This window comes from Oratosquilla oratoria, chromosome 12 (genome assembly GCF_046742065.1).
Source record: "Oratosquilla oratoria isolate Oo_2021 chromosome 12, ASM4674206v1, whole genome shotgun sequence".
Taxonomy (NCBI): domain Eukaryota; kingdom Metazoa; phylum Arthropoda; class Malacostraca; order Stomatopoda; family Squillidae; genus Oratosquilla; species Oratosquilla oratoria.
Genome location: NC_134788.1, coordinates 60,630,981 through 60,651,995, shown reverse-complemented (window position 1 = coordinate 60,651,995; position 21,015 = coordinate 60,630,981). Strand labels below are relative to the sequence as shown.

At 38.6% G+C, this 21,015-nt stretch overlaps 2 protein-coding genes across 2 annotated transcripts in view; both read right to left on the bottom strand.

Moving 5' to 3' along the window:
- The window catches only part of LOC143030437 (uncharacterized), a 34,076-nt gene extending 21,430 nt beyond the window's left edge, over positions 1 to 12,646 (bottom strand). Inside the window, exons 1-2 of the mRNA XM_076193585.1 lie at positions 12,418 to 12,646; positions 2,432 to 3,522 (exon numbers count right to left, since the gene is read on the bottom strand). Of these exons, the coding sequence (XP_076049700.1) occupies positions 2,432 to 3,397 (966 nt within the window). The 5' untranslated portion in view covers positions 3,398 to 3,522; positions 12,418 to 12,646. The remainder of the gene's footprint in view (positions 1 to 2,431; positions 3,523 to 12,417) is intronic.
- Positions 1 to 21,015, bottom strand: part of LOC143031869 (uncharacterized) — a 120,668-nt gene that overhangs the window by 86,675 nt on the left and 12,978 nt on the right. The gene's annotated exons all lie outside the window — the stretch shown is intronic.

The following is a 21,015-nucleotide window of genomic DNA, read 5'->3' as shown; positions in this document are numbered from 1 at the left end:
TGATGATGATGATGTTGCTGATCCAGATTTTGATCCTCATAATGATACAATTGAGAGTGAAGACACAAATGATGACCATAATATGCCAGCCCATCAAGAAAGAAGTTCTCCTTCACAGCAGCCAGCCAAACCACGTGCCGAAAGACGTTAAGTAGATAGAGCAAATATTGTTGTAGTGGACCCTAGTCTTGAGCATCCTAGTGAGCCTCTCTCACGAGAGTGACAATGGAGGAAGAGGGATATTGATAACATATATCCAACAGAGACTGAATTCACCAAGCCAGATGATCTCTCTCAAGACACCTTATCAATACTTTTCCCAGTTCTTTACACATGAAATGGTTAGCCACATATCATACCATACAAACTTGTACTCAGTTCAGGTGTTGACTAACAGTATTCAAACAGATGACAATGAAATCCAAAAGTTTCTTGCAGTGTAGAAGTAGATTTCTATATATTTTCAACAATTTAAATGATATGTATTCTTGTAGAAAAAGAAGTTTTATTTAATCATGGAACTGTGATTTTTTCCCTTTAATTTCTTAAAATATAAGGAAAATATATCATTATATCACAAAAATATATATATATTTTTTTTTCTATATCCTAGTGTAGGTAAAAATCATAATGTTTGGAGAAGTTTCCGTAAATGGTCAGCTCAAAAAATTTGTGGAGCCTCTGAGCACAGATTTTTACGGTAAATGGTTTACTCAACAAAATTGTTGAGCCCCACAGCATGATATCTATTAGGTACACAGAAAAATGTCTTCAGTAAAAGTTGTTATTTACATCTCAACCAAGAAGAAAAAGACCTGAAAAAAATTTATTCACCCAAATTCTTCATGTGACCATTAAAGGGTTAAACTACCACCACTCCATCCCATCCTTCTGTCCTATCAACTACAAAAAACAAGGGGCATGGTAGGAGTGGTTTGTCGAGTTATGATTATTTACAATCTGTTCATGCCCATAGCAAATTTACTAGTAAATCACGAATACAACATAAAGCATTTTTTTAGGTTAGGTTATAGTGAATGACTGCTCCTGGAACCTTCCGAAACAAATTACGAATATTTTGTGAAGCTTTGGCTCTTTTAGTGACATTTCACTGCATGCATTTGAAGTATTCCACTCCTAAATAATGTATTATATTCCTGCAACCAGCTTCCATTGCAATGAAAAGCTGTCAAGAATATATTACCCCTAGAAACGTATTCCCGAATTTGTGGCTTTGCATCATGCAATGGATGAGCGTTTTGACAAGACTTCATCCTGCCTACCAAATTGGAAGTTCCCATATTCGATCAGAACTAGCATGAAACCAGGCAACATCAAGGGATGAACAGACAAGGAAAATAACCTCTACCACATAACACATGCACACGCTTGACGACCGTCCTTAATAACATTTATTACCTGCATGTATGTTGTGCTTCTAAACTCTATGCCACTTCTGGATATCACAGATGTCCTAGGAATCTCAAAGATTATTTTCAGTATATACAAAGTAACTGCTCATACTATAAAGCATCTATCTATATTCGATTCATACGAAGTGGGCTTGTGGAATACGCAGTGGCGCGCCAAGATGAATGTAAACAGATATCACCCGGCGTCGTCAGAATGCAATAGATTAAGTGATTTTTCCAACAAACTCCCTTTTAGACATTATATAAAATATTCCAGTCAACTTCACCATCGTGATGTCCTTATTTCTATAAAAACAAGAGTTTATAAGAGTGGATTTCCGAGCGGATAAGTGACAAAATACCATGCGATTGTTCAAATTGGGTCAAAAGCTTATAATATGACAGAATGTTAGGCTAGACCCTTATAAAGAGTTTTAGATATGGGGCCATCTCGAGCTCTGCCCAATAAGAGACTGGCAATCATTTTCCAATATGGCCCCCAGTAAAGAATATGGATTTGATAAATCTGAACATTACTTAATCATTACATGATTCAAGCGGTTTAATGCTTCTATGCTTATGAATTGGTTATTATAGTAATGAAATATATCTAACAGAGTTGCTCATTAATAAGTTTATGTTAAATACAAAAATATAACATGTTATGGGATGTTTGTGGTGATTTTAAAATTATCGCCTTACTTGGATTACATGGTGTATACACCAAGTATTCATGTTTTCTTTGCCTATGAGACATTTGGGTTGATAATGAACAGTGCCAGAAAGTGGAGTGGTCTCCTCGAGGTGACCTGCAGCCAGGAAAACTCAATGTTATTAGACAGCCTCTTATAGACCCTACCAATATGTTGCTATCTCCACTTTATTTAAGTTAAGGGTTTTATATTTACTGGTCCGCAAATAAAGAAAATGTATCAATATAACTTGAGATTGAAAGGCTTCTCTCCAGTGTGGGTAACCACGTGTTGTTTGAGATGATTCTTTAGTGAGAAAGCTGCATCACACAGGTCACACTGGAAAGGCTTCTCTCCAGTGTGGGTCACCACGTGTTGTTTGAGATGATTCTTTAGTGAAAAAGCTGCATCACACAGGTCACATTTGAAAGGCTTCTCTCCAGTGTGGGTCACCATGTGTTGTTTGAGACGACTCTTTTGTGAGAAAGCTGCATCACACAGGTCACACTGGAAAGGCTTCTCTCCAGTGTGGGTCATCACGTGTCGTTTGAGACCATCTTTTCGTGGAAAAGCCGCATCACACAGGTCACACTTAAAAGGCTTCTCTCCGGTATGGGTCATCATGTGTCCTTTGAGATGACTTTTTCCTGAGAAAGCTGCATCACACAGGTCACACTTGAAAGGCTTCTTTCCAGTGTGGGTGACCATGTGATATTTGAGAGCAGTCCTTCCTGAAAAAGCTGCATCACACAGGTCACACTTGAAAGGCTTCTCTCCAGTGTGGGTCATTACGTGATATTTGAGAGAACTCTTTACTGAGAAAGCTGTATTGCACAGGTCGCACTTGAATGGCTTATCTCCAGTGTGGGTCCTTATGTGATATTTAAGAGCACCCTTTCCTGAGAAAGCTGCATCACACAGGTCACACTTGACGGGCTTCTCTCCTGTGTGGGTCAACATGTGTCGTTTGAGATCATTCTTTCGTGAGAAAGTTGCATCACACAGGTTACATTGGAAAGACTTCTCTCCAGTGTGGGTCCACATGTGTCGTTTGAGATCACTCTTTGTTACAAAAGCTGCATCACACTGGTCACACTTGAAGGGCTTCTCTCCAGTGTGGGTCATCATGTGATACCTGAGGTGACTCTTTTGTGTGAAAGTTGCATCACATAGATCACACTGGAAAGGCTTCTCTCCAGTGTGGGTCACCACGTGTCGTTTAAGTTTACTCTTTGTCGAGAAAACTGCATCACACAGGTCACATTGAAAAGGTTTCTCTCTAGTGTGGGTCATTGTGTGTTATTTAAGATGACTCATAAGATAGTTGTGCCACGGATGACACAAGATTATATTCATATGATGAAAATAGGGAATCTTCGGATATCTTTTCCCAGGAACTGTTGATAGCCACTCTCACCCTGAAAGTAAATATGTAATAAGTATGACAACTAAGTTTTTGAGAGAATGCAATAGGAGTGACACCAAGGAGTATAAGTAGAGTGGGGCATTAACCAAAATAAAATCAGGGAAGGGAATAAACATTTCGTAACAAGAAGTTTAAAGGAAGAAGTAAGAAATGGAAGGTTGAACAAATCCTAAAAAAAATATGGAGTAGTCAAAATTATTCAGGAAATAATAAAGTGAAAGACTGAACAAATAATGCAAAGAGATAGAGCCCACAAGAAAAAGAAATCAATGTATGATATAGGATACAACACAGCTGGAAACCAGAAATACTTGCACAATTTTTTGCTGAGGACCACTACACACACGCATCAATCAAGGATGTCAAAAATCAATGTTGGAGAGATTCATGAGATTCTGGTATTCATTTTTACAATAAATCACTTGTTTTCCGTTTTTCGAAGAACCCCCTCACCCTCTGCGTGATAAGTAAATTACTTATAGGTTAGGTTAGATTCACCCCTCACTTTCATCAAAGACAAGGTGCACAGTGGGAGTAGACCCATAGCAATCTTGTAAACCAACATAATATTTCATCTTCAAGGTTATGGTGGATGGCACTACTATTTCAAACATTACGACATAAAGATTATTACTTGCTAGTCTTTTTGGAGTATCACGAAAATATACATATACATTAACCAAAGTGCAACAAATTAAGATAACAAGCAGTTCACACCCAAGAAGATTAAAAAGAAATGAGAACAAATGTAAAAACTATGAAGAACTAATGAAACTGAAAAAAGGAGTGAAAAAGTAATGAAAATTGATAAATAATAAGTCAATAGAGCTGATGAATGATATTACAAACAGAAAGAATAAGGGGGGAAATTGGAGTATGATGGACACAATAACACAGAAAAGTGGACTTATTTTATATTTTTCAGAGGTCAACCACCCGATAATCGAAGATGCCAGGAACCAATATGTGATTCTTGTGAATCCTTAATTGGTTTCCATTTGTCAGGGAACACCTCCGATCCCGCCCCTACACACACACACACACCAATCACAGATGTCATAAATCAACATTTGAGAGATTTACGATAATCTAATTCTGTATTGGTTTCTACAGCAAATCACTTGTTTTCCATTTTTGGGGGAAACAAGTAGAATTTCACACTAATACCACCAGAATTCTATAAATAAAAATATAAAATATTGATTTATGACATCTTTGAGTGAGAAGTAAATGATTTCTAATCAATATATCCTAACCTTGTCCCTACCTACAACTACGTTGGGAGGTCCTGGAGCTGCAGTGTCGACGTTGTGGGACGACCCCCCCAACCTCAAGAGTTGGGGGCCAAACAGCGGCAACCAGCCCTGGCCACTGGCTCTACGCAGGTGGCACTGATCCCCAAGAGGAGCTGCGACTGCCTTGGGGAGTACCACAATAACTTTTCCCAACATGCACTGTTACCTTTTTTCTGCACTGAAGGGTGATTTACCTGCGATCACCCCTCTTCTTCTACTTTTAGCCGGAGATGTAGAGAGCAATCCTGGGCCCACCACAAAATACACATGCCCGACATGCTCTAAACCCATTACCTCGAGCAGACAGACAAAGGGCTCAATTTAGCGCAATATGTGCAAAATCTGGGCCCACCTCACTTGTACAACACTTGCTGACACAAACCAATACACAAACACTTGGACATGTTCTACCTGCCCTACAGTAACCCCACTCCCACCTCCCCAACCACAGCCAGCACCCTTACCCACTCCCAATTTCCCTTCGCCCTTATCCCTAATCAGTACCCCCCTTTCTTTGTTCCCAATCTCTCCTTTCCCCCCCTCTAACCCAGATCCTATACTTTCCCCATTAACACCCCAACCTCAACCCCAAACGGCAACATACAACACATTCAGAACACACAACATCAACATATTACAACACAACATTGACGGTATTAACACGAAAAAACATGAACTTGAACACTTTCTTAAACAACACAACATACACATTGCAATCATACAAGAAACAAAACTAAGACACTCACACAAAACACCATCATTTCATAATTACACCACTGTCAGACAAGACCCGACCGATGGCAATGGCGGTGGACTCATCACCCTGATCCACCACTCCATCTGTTTTGTGGACACAAGTGCCACAACCAAAATTCTCCTCCCTACCACAGATAACACTACAGAAATCCAATCCATTCGAATCCGCACAGGCAACATATCAACACTGACAATAGTTAACATGTACATTCCCCCCCTCCCCAATCATCCCCCACAGTTCCAAACACCTTCAGGCCTCAATTTAGCCAACTAGCTTCAATCCCCAATGTGATCATGGGTGGTGACTTCAACGCCAAGTCGTCGGCCTGGTATGTCGACAACCCTGACACAGACAGAGGGCTTGATATACAGACTCAGTTTGACTCATTGACTACCATGAACAACACACATAATCATACACATACTCGTATCCCACACCAAGCCCTCTACTCTCCCTCCTCTCCTGATATCACCTTTTGCTCCCCATGCCTAACCCCAACAACATCATGCAGAGTGGTCGGAACCCTTGGTTCTGACCACCTTCCAATCATCATCACCACCAAAATAAGATGCACCCCAGTTGGCCACAGACACACATATACCAATTACAAGAGAGCTAACTGGGAAGCTTTTACTGAAGAGACAGAACAACATTTTGAAACACTTAACAGTACACCAATCACAAACATAAACAATGCCGTGCACACTTTTAATACAATCATACAAAATGCAGACAAGAGATACATCCCTAGAGGCAACAGAAAATCACACAACCCCAACTTCACACCAGAAATCCAAGGCTTCATCAGACAATGAGATATACTTAAACACAATACCCTCACACCTATCCCTCAAAACATAGCAGACCAAATACAAACACTAAACACTGTGATTGCCAATAAAATATACAAACAAAAAACACAAAATTGGCAAAACTTTATCAATACACTTGATCACAAAACAAACACCAGCAAATTGTACAAAACACTCAACAGCATTACACTATCCAACAGTAACACAACACGCTCTCACGCAGCAATAATCACAACAACAGACAATCTACCCTCAAACAGACAACAAGCAAACACACTCATAAATCATTTTGCACAGACAAGCCATCTCACTTCTCACCCTGACGACCGACCCACTATTCGATGTAAGAAAGACTTCCCTCAGACTCAGACTATACACCCTTCATAGACAGTCAGACAAAACACATAATACATAATCTCATGCACTCATCTGCCTGTGGCCCTGATAACATAAGTAACATCCACCTAAAACACATTGGACCACAAGGTATACAGGCACTCACAAACACTGCATACTACAGCTATTCACACAACACTATACCCGACATCTGGAAGCATGGTAAATTAGTCACCATTCCAAAACCGAACAAAGACCCAATGATCCCAACATCGCACTGCCCAATCACACTTCTCTGCACCCCCTCTTAAGTCATTGAATGCCTAATACTTAAACTTGTCACACCACATATTCCCCTTGCTGACTCACAACATGGTTTTAGGCCACTACATTCCTGTAAGAGGCCGGTAGTGTACGAATGGAAATGAGCTAGGGCAGTAGAATAATTCAGACTCGACGCCTGCTCGAGGGCAATGTTATGTCTAGGTGAGGGCGACGTTTTGTCTATGTAAACACACCGACGGTGGTGACTGTTTTTATAATCGCTTATGTAATCACAACATTGTAAGCGCAGGTTACCTTCGTTTGACTAATGCTGAGGTAAACAATTTTTGCTAGTGGCATTGAGATAGCTTTCCGGATTGGTGCAAGGTGGAGAAGGAGGAAAAAACTATTGGTGCATGAATTCAAAGTCACGCCCATAAGGAGTGACAGTTACTTGAGAAGTCACCGAAGATTGGTTTAGAAAAATTAGTGACGTCAGACGAAGGTAGCTCAGCGTAAGATACGGGATCTCGAGAGAGAAGAGATAGAGAAGATATAGAGAGAAGATATAGGGAGAAGATATAGAGAGGGTGTGGAGAGAGAGGATCAGGAGACGATGTAGAGACGAGAGAAAAGAGATCCCGAGTGTAAGCTGAAGGTGAAATTACAGTGAAAGAAGAAAGAAAATTCACCACCCTTTTATTAACCCAAAGGACGAGAGGAATAGGCATGGGGCCTAGAAAATAGTGAGACTACAGGAAAAAGAAGGCATTGGGCCTACTACTTAAGAGGAACTTGAATATTAGTGAACCTCACGTAACGAGAGGCAAGGGGCCTCGAGACGAGTGATATTACAAGTCAAATTTAAGTGACTGTGGTGACAAGGGGAGGTGAAAATTCCACAAACACTCTTCTGATAAACCTCACACAAAGAATTTTAGATGGCATCAATTCAGATAGGCCCCACCACAGAACACTTCTTATAACATTAGACATTAGTAAAGCTTTTGATGCTATCCCCCACCACAACCTAACAAATAAAATATATAACACAGACATGCACAATAACACCAAAAGATGGCTGGCCAATTATCTGGCAGGTAGGAATGCTTATGTGTCATATAATGGCCAATCATCGCACATCAGAAACATTAAGAATGGAGTACCACAGGGTTCTGTTCCATCCCCTACGCTCTTTAATCTATACATGCATGACATACCCACACCAGACACCTCAGAAATACAAATCTCTTCCTATGCAGACGACATAACAATCACATGCACACATTGTAACACAGTCAAAGCTGCAGAAATAATCCAGCCATACCTTGATACACTCAATACATGGTTCATCACAAACAGACTCAAAATAGCTCCAACCAAATCTACAGCAACAATTCTCACCAACTGGACAAAAGAACACAAATACATACCTCATCTCTACAACAACAACACTAATACCACACACAAACACACCGAAAATTCTTGGTGTAACATACGATACATCCATGTCTTTCAAACAACACATCACAAACAAACAAAAACAAAAAAAATGCACACCTAGACTTAACGCACTTAAGTCTATCACTGGAACAACATTTGGTCAAAACAAAGAAACTAATACAACAATATACAAACAATGCATACGCTCAGTGATGAATTATACGAGTCCTGCATGGGCTCCTAATCTCAGTAAGACACACCACAACACCCTTCAAATCATACAAAACAAAGCCCTAAAAACAATTACAGGCTGCACAAATACAACACCTACAGACCATTTACACCATGAAACAAAAGTCCTTAAAGTCAAGGACCACCTTGACATGGGAGGCACACAAACACTTGCCGCAGCCACCACAAACACATCACACCCGCTACACTACATAGCAGAACACTCACAGACACCAAGAAACATTAAAACGACACCCAAAGACCTGTATCACACACAGATGCTCTCTTCTCCTCCTCCACAATAACCAAATACCAGGCTTCGGAAACATATTTATAATTATATCACTCACCGCTCCATTAACACACTAAAAGACAACACACTACTGCATGCCAGACCCATCCACCCTTCTGAATCCTCTCTCCCACAAAAGGACAGAGTCAACCTGGCCAGACTGCAGTCCGGCCACCACCCAGCACTTCTAAGCTACCAGAAGAGGCTGGATGACTGCATTGTGAACATCTGCCTAGGATGTAACACTTCACCCCATACCATACAACACACAATGGAAGACTGCATTATACACAATCATGCGTGCAAACAACACAACATACACTCTATAAAGGATTTGTGGGAAAACCAAGTTTCTGCTGTGGCATTCCTTGGGGAGACGGGACTGCTTGGACAGACAGTCTAGGGAACAACAACAACAACTATGTTGGGTTAGATTCACCCCTCACTTCCATCAGTTACTATAACAAGGCCCACGAAGTAATCAACTTGTTGATTTATAGTTCAGTGAAAACAATCACTTCAAATGAGTTATGTGTGATCTGTGTAAATATTTGTGCTGTGAAGCAATCCTACTTGTAAATCAACATGATATTCAATTTCGTAGGTGACTAGTAGGGTGGCCAGATGTCCTCTTTTTGAGCACTTTGTCCTCTATCTGCAGTGCTGGCACCTCGTCATTGCTATCATTTACTTCATCAGCTCGATCCTTGCAGGATGACAAAATCACAGCTGCAGAACTTTGTAAAGTGTATCATACTGTGAAACATCACCAGTCATACAGGAGCATTGACTGTGCAGTGAAAGTTGACAGAGAGGTATACAGTGACTCCTCAGTAGCGTAAGGTGTAACATGTGGAAGAACCAAAGCAGAAGCTCTGTGTGAAAATATTTGAGCACCATATTCTGTATAGAAGCATGTGGAATATGTAAAAGAACATGACTTGCACTATTCAATAGCAACTGATGCTTCAAACAAAGGTGCAACAATACGTTTCCCAATTCTTTTGAGATACTTTAATTTTGAGGAGGGAGTGCAACATCTGTTACTTGACTTTTACACTGATAATGATGAATCATCAAAACTTATCACAAATCAGTTATAATAGTCTAGATTAGAAGTGTCGGGTCTGGATCTGAATAAAGTGTCGGCATACACAGTTGACAATGCAACTGTAAACTATGGAAAATACAAGTGTTTATTGGAAACTGAAACTGCCCCTAAACAACTTTATTGCTGTTAACTGTTTGGTTCATGTTTTGCAGAATGCAACAAAATTTGCTGCTGGAAAACTGGACATTGATGTTGAAAATATTGTGCTCAAGGTGTACAGCCATTTCAGCATCTCAGCAAGCAGAACACAGAAGTTGAACTTCTGCAAAATTTGTGGAGTCTGATGAATACAATCTATTGTGACATGTAACTAGATGGCTATCTCTTCTGCCATCAATTGACTGAATACTGAAGTACTGGAAAGCCCTAAAAAGTTATTTTCAGAGCTTAGGAGAAGAGGAATGTCCCAAGGTTCTGTGGAAGTGCTTCGGAGATGAAAGAAATTAATCTGAAGTGTCAGAGATCTATTTCCTCTTCTTCAGTCACAATCTTAAATTGTTCTCAGACACTATCGAAACACTACAAACCAAATCAATCAGCATAATTTCAGTATATAAGCTAATGACTGACCTGAAACACAAGCTCGGGAGAAGAATGAAGAATTTGTTTTTTGGGTATTCAGTAAATACCAAGCTTAGCCAGCTTACTCCAGACGTGGCTAGGAAATGTAAAACAAACTTCACTGTTTTCTATGAAAGGGCCAGAAAGTACTAGTGACAGATATGACTCTCTTGAAACAGTTTTCACAATAAAGTATCAAAATTGGGCCTGTCAAGTGATGTATCTTTTGGAGAATTCAGTGATGCAGTCAAGACCTTTACCCTTGCAGATATGGACGATTTGTATGAAGAGTATGGGATTGTGGATGCAATTACTAATACTCCTAAAATGGTAGATTGCCACAGTGATGAACGCTATCTCAAACTGTTCAGTGAATATAAATCTGAGTTCTCATTCACAAGCCTAAAGTAAGTGAGTGCATTCCATGCAGTAGTGCTCACTCGGAGCGAGTTTTTTCAACAATGACATCAGCTTGGAGAAACACGAAAAAAAGTTTGGAAGTGGACACGGTCAAGGCAGAGCTTCAAATCTGTATCACCCTCTCAGAAGAATGCAGTTATGTATAAAATACTTTTGGCCAACAAGAAACTATTGGAGATGGCCAGTAGAGGGCAGAAATACAAAAAGAAATAAATCTCCAGGCAATCAAGGTGAAGACACAACTAGGTTTTGTTTGTGTTGTAACTTGGTAAGAAATACAGGTATTTGTTTTTTGTTGATTTCATTAGAAGTGAAAAATATTATTCACTCTCAGTTTTTTACTATACATATACATATATATTACTGAATATTATAGTCATCAATATGCAGTGTCCTCCTTTTTGGAAATTTGGAAATGACCACGTACCTAGTGATTAATAAGGTGAAAATTTATAGGGAAATGATAAGGCACAGGAGTGTATGAGTAAACATTACATGGAGAAAGAAGCCACAAGGAAGAAATTAAAATCAGAGTATGATGAAAGATATAATAGCAGAGAACACTTGAAATAAGAAACATTGCTAACAATTTCAAAGGTGTCTACACCCACCCAATTATCATGGATGTCAGAAATCAATAAATGATTTTTGCAAATCCTTTAATGATTTTCATTTGTCAGGAAACATCTCAGCAAACCCCCCCCCCGCGTTGTAGAGCCACAGGATTAGCGAGTAAACGAGTGAATTTTAGCACAAGTAGCACAACGCACCCATAAAGAAAACTAGAAAATATTTGTCATTTATCTAATGAGAAAAAAAAAAAAAAATTGACAGAACCTATGCTATGCTAGGTTCTGTTAGACTCAACCCCATCTGTCCTTCCATTCTATCAACTAAACAATCATTATTTATGATTTATTCATGACCGTGACAAACTTGTAAATCACAAATACAACATAAAGCATTTTTCTTTTTTTTTTATGTTAGGTTAAGGTGAAAACGGCTCCTGGAACCTTCCGTTATAAATTGCAAATATTTTGTGAAGATATGGTTCATTTCGTGACATTTCACTGCATTTATTTGAAGTAATCCAGTCTCAAAAAATGTATGATACTCCTGCAATTGCAATGAAAATAAGTTGCCAAGAATATATTACCAATGGTCGTTGCATGCGAGGATGTAAACAATAGATGAGCATTTTGACAAAACTTCATTCTGCCAACCAAATTGGAAGTGCCCAAATTCGACCAGAACTAACATGAAACCAGGCAACATCAAGTGATGAACAGACAAGGAAAATAACCTCCACCATACAATAAATACATGTACACGATTGTCGAGCGCCCTTAATATAACACTTATTACCTGCGTGTATGTTAATCATGGCTGTCCAGTCAAAACGGCCACGGGTCATAACGGCCCCGCATTCTAATCATGTTATGATGTTGTGCTTCTAAATTCCATGCCACTTCTGTATATCACAGACGTCCTAGGAATCTCAAAGATAAGATTCTTTTAAGTATATACAAAGTAACTGTTCATACAATAAAGCATATATTTATATTCAATTGATACGAAATGAACCTGTTGAAGATGAAGTGTCCGCCAAGATGAATGTAAACAAATAACATACGGGTATATCGCCTGGCATGTAAGCTTAGAATACAATGGGTGAAGAAGTTTTTCTAGCCCACTCGTCCCCTTCTAAAAATTGTCGATTCCAACATAGTAATGTTCATATTTTTATTACAATAAGGGTTTATAAGAGTGGATTTCTGAGTGGATAAGTGAAAAAAGACCATGCGTTTCTTCAAATTGGGTTTAAAGCATGAAATATGACAGAATGACGTTCGACTAGAATCACAATCTTATGAAGAGTTTCAGATAAGGACCTTCTCGAACTCTGCCCATTGAGAGACTAGCAGTCTTTTTCCAACATGGCTGGCAGTAAAGAATATAAATTTGATAAATCTGGACATTATTTTCCGCATTACATGATTCAAGTGGTTTAGACTTTTAGCAATGAATCAATGTACATGAAGTGCAAATAATGACAAGAACACATAGTTCGAAATAATAAATGCAAATTGCCGAGGATAACACAAAAAGCAGGTACGCTTATTTCCATTGTGGTCCTTATCAGATTGTTATTCTACACTAAGTCACACGGACAACATACGTAGGGGGTTAAGGGGACCACAGGCACTCATGAGTAATACCAGTCAGTACACATATGACACATAAACATTGTTATAGTTTTGTTAATATTACTAAAACATTTGTACACATAGGAACATTGAGTCCAAAAATTTTAGCACCATCCAAAGGAACATTGCGTTAAGCAAAGGAACAACAAAATAATGTTAAACTGTAACAAAACAGTATGAGTGAGTACTATATCGGAGTAGTACCATTAATAATATACTGCATTTTTCTACAGCTGTATCAACATATATGAGTGAGTACTATATCAGAGTAGGACCATTAATGATATACTACAATATTCTACATCTGTAACAACATGTAGTTATAGTGAATGCTACAAATCTAACATTTAACCTAAATCTCAGGACGGAGTGGCCAATTACTATGAGCACTAGGGAGTAGTACATTATAACCTGAAGCACCAGAGGTAGGGTACAGGGGACCAGTACTCGAATGAGTAAAACAACAAGGAGAATGAGGAAAAAGGTCAGATCATAACTGTTCTTGGACCCTACCTGAGACATATACCATGTTATGACTGGCAAAACAAAGGTGGAAACCAATTTGTAAACATCAGCCATTGTTATACTGAACTAAACTTCAGAAGAAAAAAAAGGGGGGGGGGAGTCAGAACAGTTATGAGTGAACGCAATATGGATGGTATTACTCATGGAATCAGATATCCCCCACTAAGCTAGTAGTACACAAAATCAAGGCTGTTCTCTGTCCATAGCTGAGACATATAGTAACCCTTGACTTTTTCCTTGAAGGTAACCTTGCTATTTGACTTCTTAATGGACACAGGTAGTGAGTTCCATAGTTGAGCACCTGTGAAGTGAAATCTGTTTTTGGTGAAGGGACGTGCATGAGGTACAATAAGAGACTCTTGACTTTTCCGGGTTCGGTTCTCAGCCGTTAATGTAGAATTACAGCTCACATATGAGGGAGCAGAATTATGAACGACATTGTAAACCTGGTTTAGTTTCAGCTGCTGGACACGATATTTTACAGGTAACATTCCTACCTTGCTAAATTCTTCAATACCAATATGACTACGTTGAGGTAAATTTAGTATGAATCTAATTATCTTATTCTGTGTAACCTGTAGCCGGGAGTGTTATTTTTCTGTTCAGACTACTGTACCAAGAGCTACAAGCGTAATCAAAGTGATGTTGTAACAAGGCTGAGACCAGAATCTTCTTTCTTTCCAGATCAAAATTTCTGTCTTTTCTGTACTAAAATCTGACTTTATGTGAACACTTGGATACAATCTTATCTGTTATGGCATTCCCTGAGATGGACTGATCTAAGGGTATTCCAAGAAAGGTTACCTCTTGTTTTGACTCCAAGACATTAACCCCACACCTGACCTGTACATCGCTGTGTTTCCTGAGGTTGGGTTTGGATGCGAAGACAATACTTTCCGTTTTACCGAGGTGTAAGGACAGCCTATTATCTAGGAGCCAGTCCTGGACCGATGACAGTTCGACACTCAGTTTCTCCTTTACTTCAACTGGGTCCCTACCTGAGACAATTAGAGAGGAGTCGTCTGCAAATAGCAGTAACTTACAGTTCACCGCACTTGGCATGTCGTTAATATAGAACAGGAACAGTAGCAGTCCTAGAATTGAACCTTGTGGTACACCACAAGTTATCTCTCTGTCAACTGAGCAGGCTTCGTTTACCTGTACTAGTTGTTTGCGACCTGTAAGGTAGGACTTGAACCAGCCAATATTCGCCACTCCTAATGCCTGAATTTTTTTTTTTAATAAAATATCATGGTCCACTGTATCAAATGCCTTTTGTAGATCCAACAAGACTAAACCCGTGTAATTACCTCTGTCGCATTCCTGTTTTATCAGATCGTAAAGGTATATTAAGCTGATGTCTGTTGAGTAATTCGTTCTGAAACCAGATTGCATACCGTATAGTAGATTACGTTCCCTGAGGTATCTAACTGATTGTATACGATACGTTCCAAAACCTTGGAGATTGTAAGAGGCCGGTAGATGGAGGTAGACAATTCAGTAGATGAAGAGGTAGATGGGAGAACGAATGCTAATAATGTTGTGAAACACTAGTGTATTGAAATGCTGAGTCGCCGATTGTTTAGTCGCCGACAAGCGACAATAGCTGAGTCAGACTCGCATTAGCTCGGATTTGACTGTTTTTATAAACAAGACTGAAGTCACTGTTCTGTCTGCGTAAACACGGCCGACGGGAGGTGCCTGTAAAAATTGCTGATGTAACAATGTATGAGCGCAAATTTTTTCGTTTGACAAATGCTGAGGTAAACGATATTGCTTGTGACAATGTAACAGCTTTCCGGATTGGATAAAAGGTGGAGGAGGAGAAGAGTTATGGGTGCATGAATTCAAAGTCACGCCCATAAGGTGTGACAAACTGTTGAGAAGTCAGAGGAGATTGGATTAGAAAAATTAGTGACGTCAGACGAAGGTGGCTTGGCGTATGGTATAGAGATCTCGGCAGGCAGACGGAGAGTGAGAGAGATCCTGAGTGTAACCAAAGACAGTGTAATCTAGTGAGAAGAAAAGAAATAGAAGTAAATCGCTTTACTTAACCTAAGGACTTGACTGAAGTATGAGAAGTACAAGGCATGGAGCCTTCTGAATAAGATGAACTTGAAATTAGTGAAACTGACGTAACGAAGGCAAGCGGCCTTGTGAGTGGAATTACGAGACTAATAGAAGTGTAAACGGTCGAGGACCGATAGTGGTGGTGACAGTGGTGACAGCGGTGATAGTGGTGAACAGCGTGGGATGAACTGGGTGCTAAATACACCTCCGAAGAAATTATAAGACTGGTGCAAGCAAGATAGACTGGTGCGTGAAGTGGAGCAAGAGAAGAGAGAAGTCTACGAGAGTACATCATCCGCAACCACAAAAGAGGCGTGACGGGACGAGCAACCGAACGAGAGGCTACAAGCAATTACTACGAGTGGAACAAGCATTCTTCAAGGTGATCATCATCTACAAGGCGATCTTCAAGGCAGTGAGCGATGAAGCTGAGGAACAACGTCGCTGGTGAATGACAAGGCTGAAGAAGCACGTCAAGATAGAAGTTGACATCGCGAGGTGACATCGCAAGCAGCCAGGCTAAAGCAAGGTAGTATGAGTACCGCCCAGAATTCTAACGTGTTATGACATAAGGTTCATACCTCCAACACAAATATCCCAAAATTTACTGGGGCAGCTAATACGTATTGTGTTAACAAAATACTTAAATTTAATAGATAGTCTGATAGTGAGTAAAAACATTACTGACGAGAACAAGAAGATAGAAATTCTCAAGGAGAATATCGATCCTGAGCATGGGAGGGCTAGGTTTGCCATTAACTTCCAGCAAATGGAAGAGATCAATCAATATGAGGCTTATAAGAAGGCTTTCATTAAAAATTTAATGTCCAAATGTGCTTACACATCAAGACTTTCTAATAGTGCGGAGAGAAACTATATAACAGAAAGAGAAACTTTAGCAGTAATTTATTCTTTGGAAATTTTTAGGAATATGATACTAGGATATCCAATCAGTGTTTAGACTGATCACACAGCTATTCAGAACTTCTTTAAGCATAAGAATCTTAGAGGAAGACTGGCTAGATGGTTTGCGATACTCCAGTGCTATGAAGTTCAGTTTGAATATATTCCGGGTAGAAGGAATCTAGCAGATCCACTTTCTAGAAACATTAGTCAACCAATGACTGGGACTGGGTTGATTTATTTTGTTTGTAGTATAGAAGAATTAGTAACTTTAGATGAGGAAATGCTAATAAGAGAACAGAGAGATGATAAGACACGTGATTCATTAATCAAGCATTTGATGAACCCAAGAGGAGATCCTCCAAAGTTACCAAAGGGGTATAAGATAGAGGAATTTCATTTGATTAATGGAATTTTGCATAGGAAAACATTTGCAAGTGAGAAAGATATTTCTAGAGGTCAAGTAAATCAGTTGGTTATACCACAAACTCTTGTAAATGAGATATTGAAGTTACTTCATGACAGTGATTGTAATTCACATCCGGGAAAGGATAAAACTTATAGGCAAGCACAACTTAAATACTTTTGGCCAGGTATGAAGAAATCTATATATGGTTATATAGAAAAGTGTGTAAAATGTGTAAAGTAGAAGGGAAATACACCAAAACCTGCTCCTATACTCATCTATCCCATTCCACAGAAACCTTGGGAAAGAGTTCACATTGACACATTGGAATTACCTATGTCTGAGAATGGATATAAATATCCATTTGTTGCTATTGATTATTTTTCAAGATTCTGTATATTACAACCCATAGTCAATAAGAAAGCTGAAACTATTGCTTCAGTAATCTATGATCAGATAATCTGTAATTTCACTACACCTAATATCTTAGTTTCAGATAATGGAACTAAATTTAATAACAAAATCTTGGAAAATTTATGTAGTGTATTCCATATAAAGAAAGCCAATATATTAGTGAATCATCCACAAAGTAATGGAGTAGTAGAAAGGTATAGAAAAATAATTATATGTTTCAGAACTCTGATAAGTCCTCATAGTGTAACTTGGGATACTTGCATTCCTTGTGTAAAGTGTACCCTGAACAATCAAATTAATGTAGCCACTGGTGATACATCTCATTTTATAATCTTTGGGGAGGACAAAACTCTTCCATATGAAATGTTGACTGCAGAGCAGAAACCCATCTACAATTTAGATGACTATATATCAAATAGAATAATTACTTTTCAAAGTATTCACCAAAGAGTTAGGGAACATATGCTGGTGTACTCACAAGAGATGAAAGAAAAACAACACAAAATAGCTCACAAACTAGAATTGAAAATTGGAGATTTAGTAATGGTCAAACTAACTTCACCCAATAATAAACTTTCACCAAGGTACACTGGTCCATATAGGGTAATTGATTCTGCAGGTGGGAACAAATTTAGACTTAAACATTTAGAAACAAGAGAAGAATTGATAGGACATTTAGATGGTTTAAGGAAAATAAGTTTGCAGGTCTATGAGGATGATTGTTATGATACCCTGTGTATCAATGTTGAGAACCCTGAAGAGTATAGAGAATATTATAAGGATATCCTTCTTGAGTTGAATATTAATCTTGATGCATTTTACAGATGAGGGCTGCAATATTTATTTTTCTATGCTTGGTGAATGCCATGGACTGGAACCCAATTCGTCCTGGAGCATTGGTACATCATCAAGGTAACCTAATCTTGGTGGATAAGGTAGTAAGAGTAGTTCTTGATTATAAGAATATAACCAAAATTAAAGAAGATGTGGACTCCATAAGTGGAAACTTAAAGGTATTGAAACAGAACATTTCCAGTAGATATGTTCAAAGTAGACTTGATAATATGATAAAGGAAATAGATGATAAATTGCACATCATAGGTTCAAATTTCAAAAGCAATGATAGACAAAAGAGAAGTGTAATAGCTGTGGCTCTAGGAACTCTTGCTGGATTGGGAATTGCCAATTTTGCCTTCCTTGCTGAATTGAAACTTTCTATACACAAATTAAAGGAGAAAGCTGGAAAAATTGTTGATTTACAAACAAGCATTAAAAACATTGAGGAAATGATCTCTAATATTTCAGATAACTTAGAGAATCTCAGTTTGAAACAAAGTGAACAAGAGAATACAATGCAACTTCTCTTGTTACTCAACACTATGCATTTGAAATTACCTGAGCTGCAAGTTCAGTTGGAATCTTTTGTACAAGATTTAGTTATGGCAAATTCGAGTCAAGTAACTTCTTCTCTCCTTCCAAGACCTCAACTCATTAAAATAATTAATTCAGCAAGGAAGGATTGGAACTTTGAACCTTTTTTTTTTTTTTTTTTTAGTAAGCTAATGTGGCCTTATATTACCCATTATTGACCAAATACTTGAATATATCCTCAGTGATAATAGAAATCCCCTTTTCATCAAGCATGAAATTTAACTTATTCGAGTTAATACCTTTCCCATTGAAGGTAAATGGTTCATTATATGAAGTAGATATTCCAGTTGTAGATCCAATCAACTACATCCTTTCTGTAGACAATCTAAGAGAAAGCATGATCTCTAATGATAAATTAAATGGTTGTAAAAGAGTTGATAAGAATCTTCATCTTTGTCATTCTTCTCTTTTTGTGTTCCGTGAAGCTTTGAAAAATTCATGTGAAGCTTCTCTGGTTAGGAATGTGTCTGTTATGAACAATTGCCATTATAAAAAAAAATCTGTAGACCACATTCCTCATTGTAACATACATAGATCTCATTATCTGTTTTTCCCTAACAAGACAAAGGTATCAATCAATTGTCCCGGGTTGAGTCCTATATTGGATTTGGTTGAAGGTCTTATCTCTGTATTTGATAATTGTGAATTGCTTGGAGACAATATTTCCACAATTTCTAATAGCCTTAATACAATGCATTTAACAGATGATTCATATATTTCAACCTTCAACTTCACATTGCCTGAAAACTCACCTACTTTGAAAATTAAGAGAAGACCATTGTCAAGATCTCCCTCAAATGATTTTCCTGTTACACTAATTATTCTTATACCTTTTCTTTCGATGTTATTGTCGGCGCTGATTGCCATTGTTGTATTCCGGAGGTTGACTCTGTCAAAACCCATTAACCATATTAACCATATGTCTGCTTAACTTTACATTGACATTCATTTCTATGTATTATTCTAACATTCACCATTGATAAATAGTGTTCTTAGTGAATTTTGCAAATTATTATACTTGCAATTTATATAGTTGCATGCATGTTATTTACATTTATTCTGTGTTTTGTGCATTTTGGAGGGTTGCTTATATCTTTGATAAACAATTTTAGCTTATTCTTAATATATATTAGCTAGCCCTGTAGGAGGGAAATAAGAAATTGGTCGGGACGACCAACGGTAGCTGCCGAGCCCTGTAAGAAACCGGTAGATGGAGGTAGACAATTCAGTAGATGAAGAGGTAGATGGGAGAACGAATGCTAATAATGTTGTGAAACACTGGTGTATTGAAATGCTGAGTCGCCGATTGTTTAGTCGCCGACAAGCGACAATAGCTGAGTCAGACTCGCATTAGCTCGATTTGACTGTTTTTATAAACAAGACTGAAGTCGCTGTTCTGTCTGCGTAAACACGGCCGACGGGAGGTGACTGTTTGTAATAATTGCTGATGTAACAATGTGTGAGCGCAAAGTTTTTCGTTTGACAAATGCTGAGGTAAACGATATTGCTTGTGACAATGTAACAGCTTTCCGGATTGGATAAAAGGTGGAGGAGAAAAGTTATTGGTGCATTAATTCGAAGTCACGCCCATAAGGTGTGACAAACTGTTGAGAAGTCAGAGGAGATTGGATTAGAAAAATTAGTGACGTCAGACGAAGGTGGCTTGGCGTATGGTATAGAGATCTCGGCAGGCAGACGGAGAGTGAGAGAGATCCTGAGTGCAACCAAAGACAGTGTAAACTAGTGAGAAGAAAAGAAATAGAAGTAAATCGCTTTACTTAACCTAAGGACTTGACTGAAGTATGAGAAGTACAAGGCATGGAGCCTTCTGAATAAGATGAACTTGAAATTAGTGAAACTGACGTAACGAAGGCAAGCGGCCTTGTGAGTGGAATTACGAGACTAATAGAAGTGTAAACGGTCGAGGACCGATAGTGGTGGTGACAGAGGTGACAGCGGAGGTGATAGAAATAACACCTAGAATTGAAACAGGCCTGTAGTTACCTG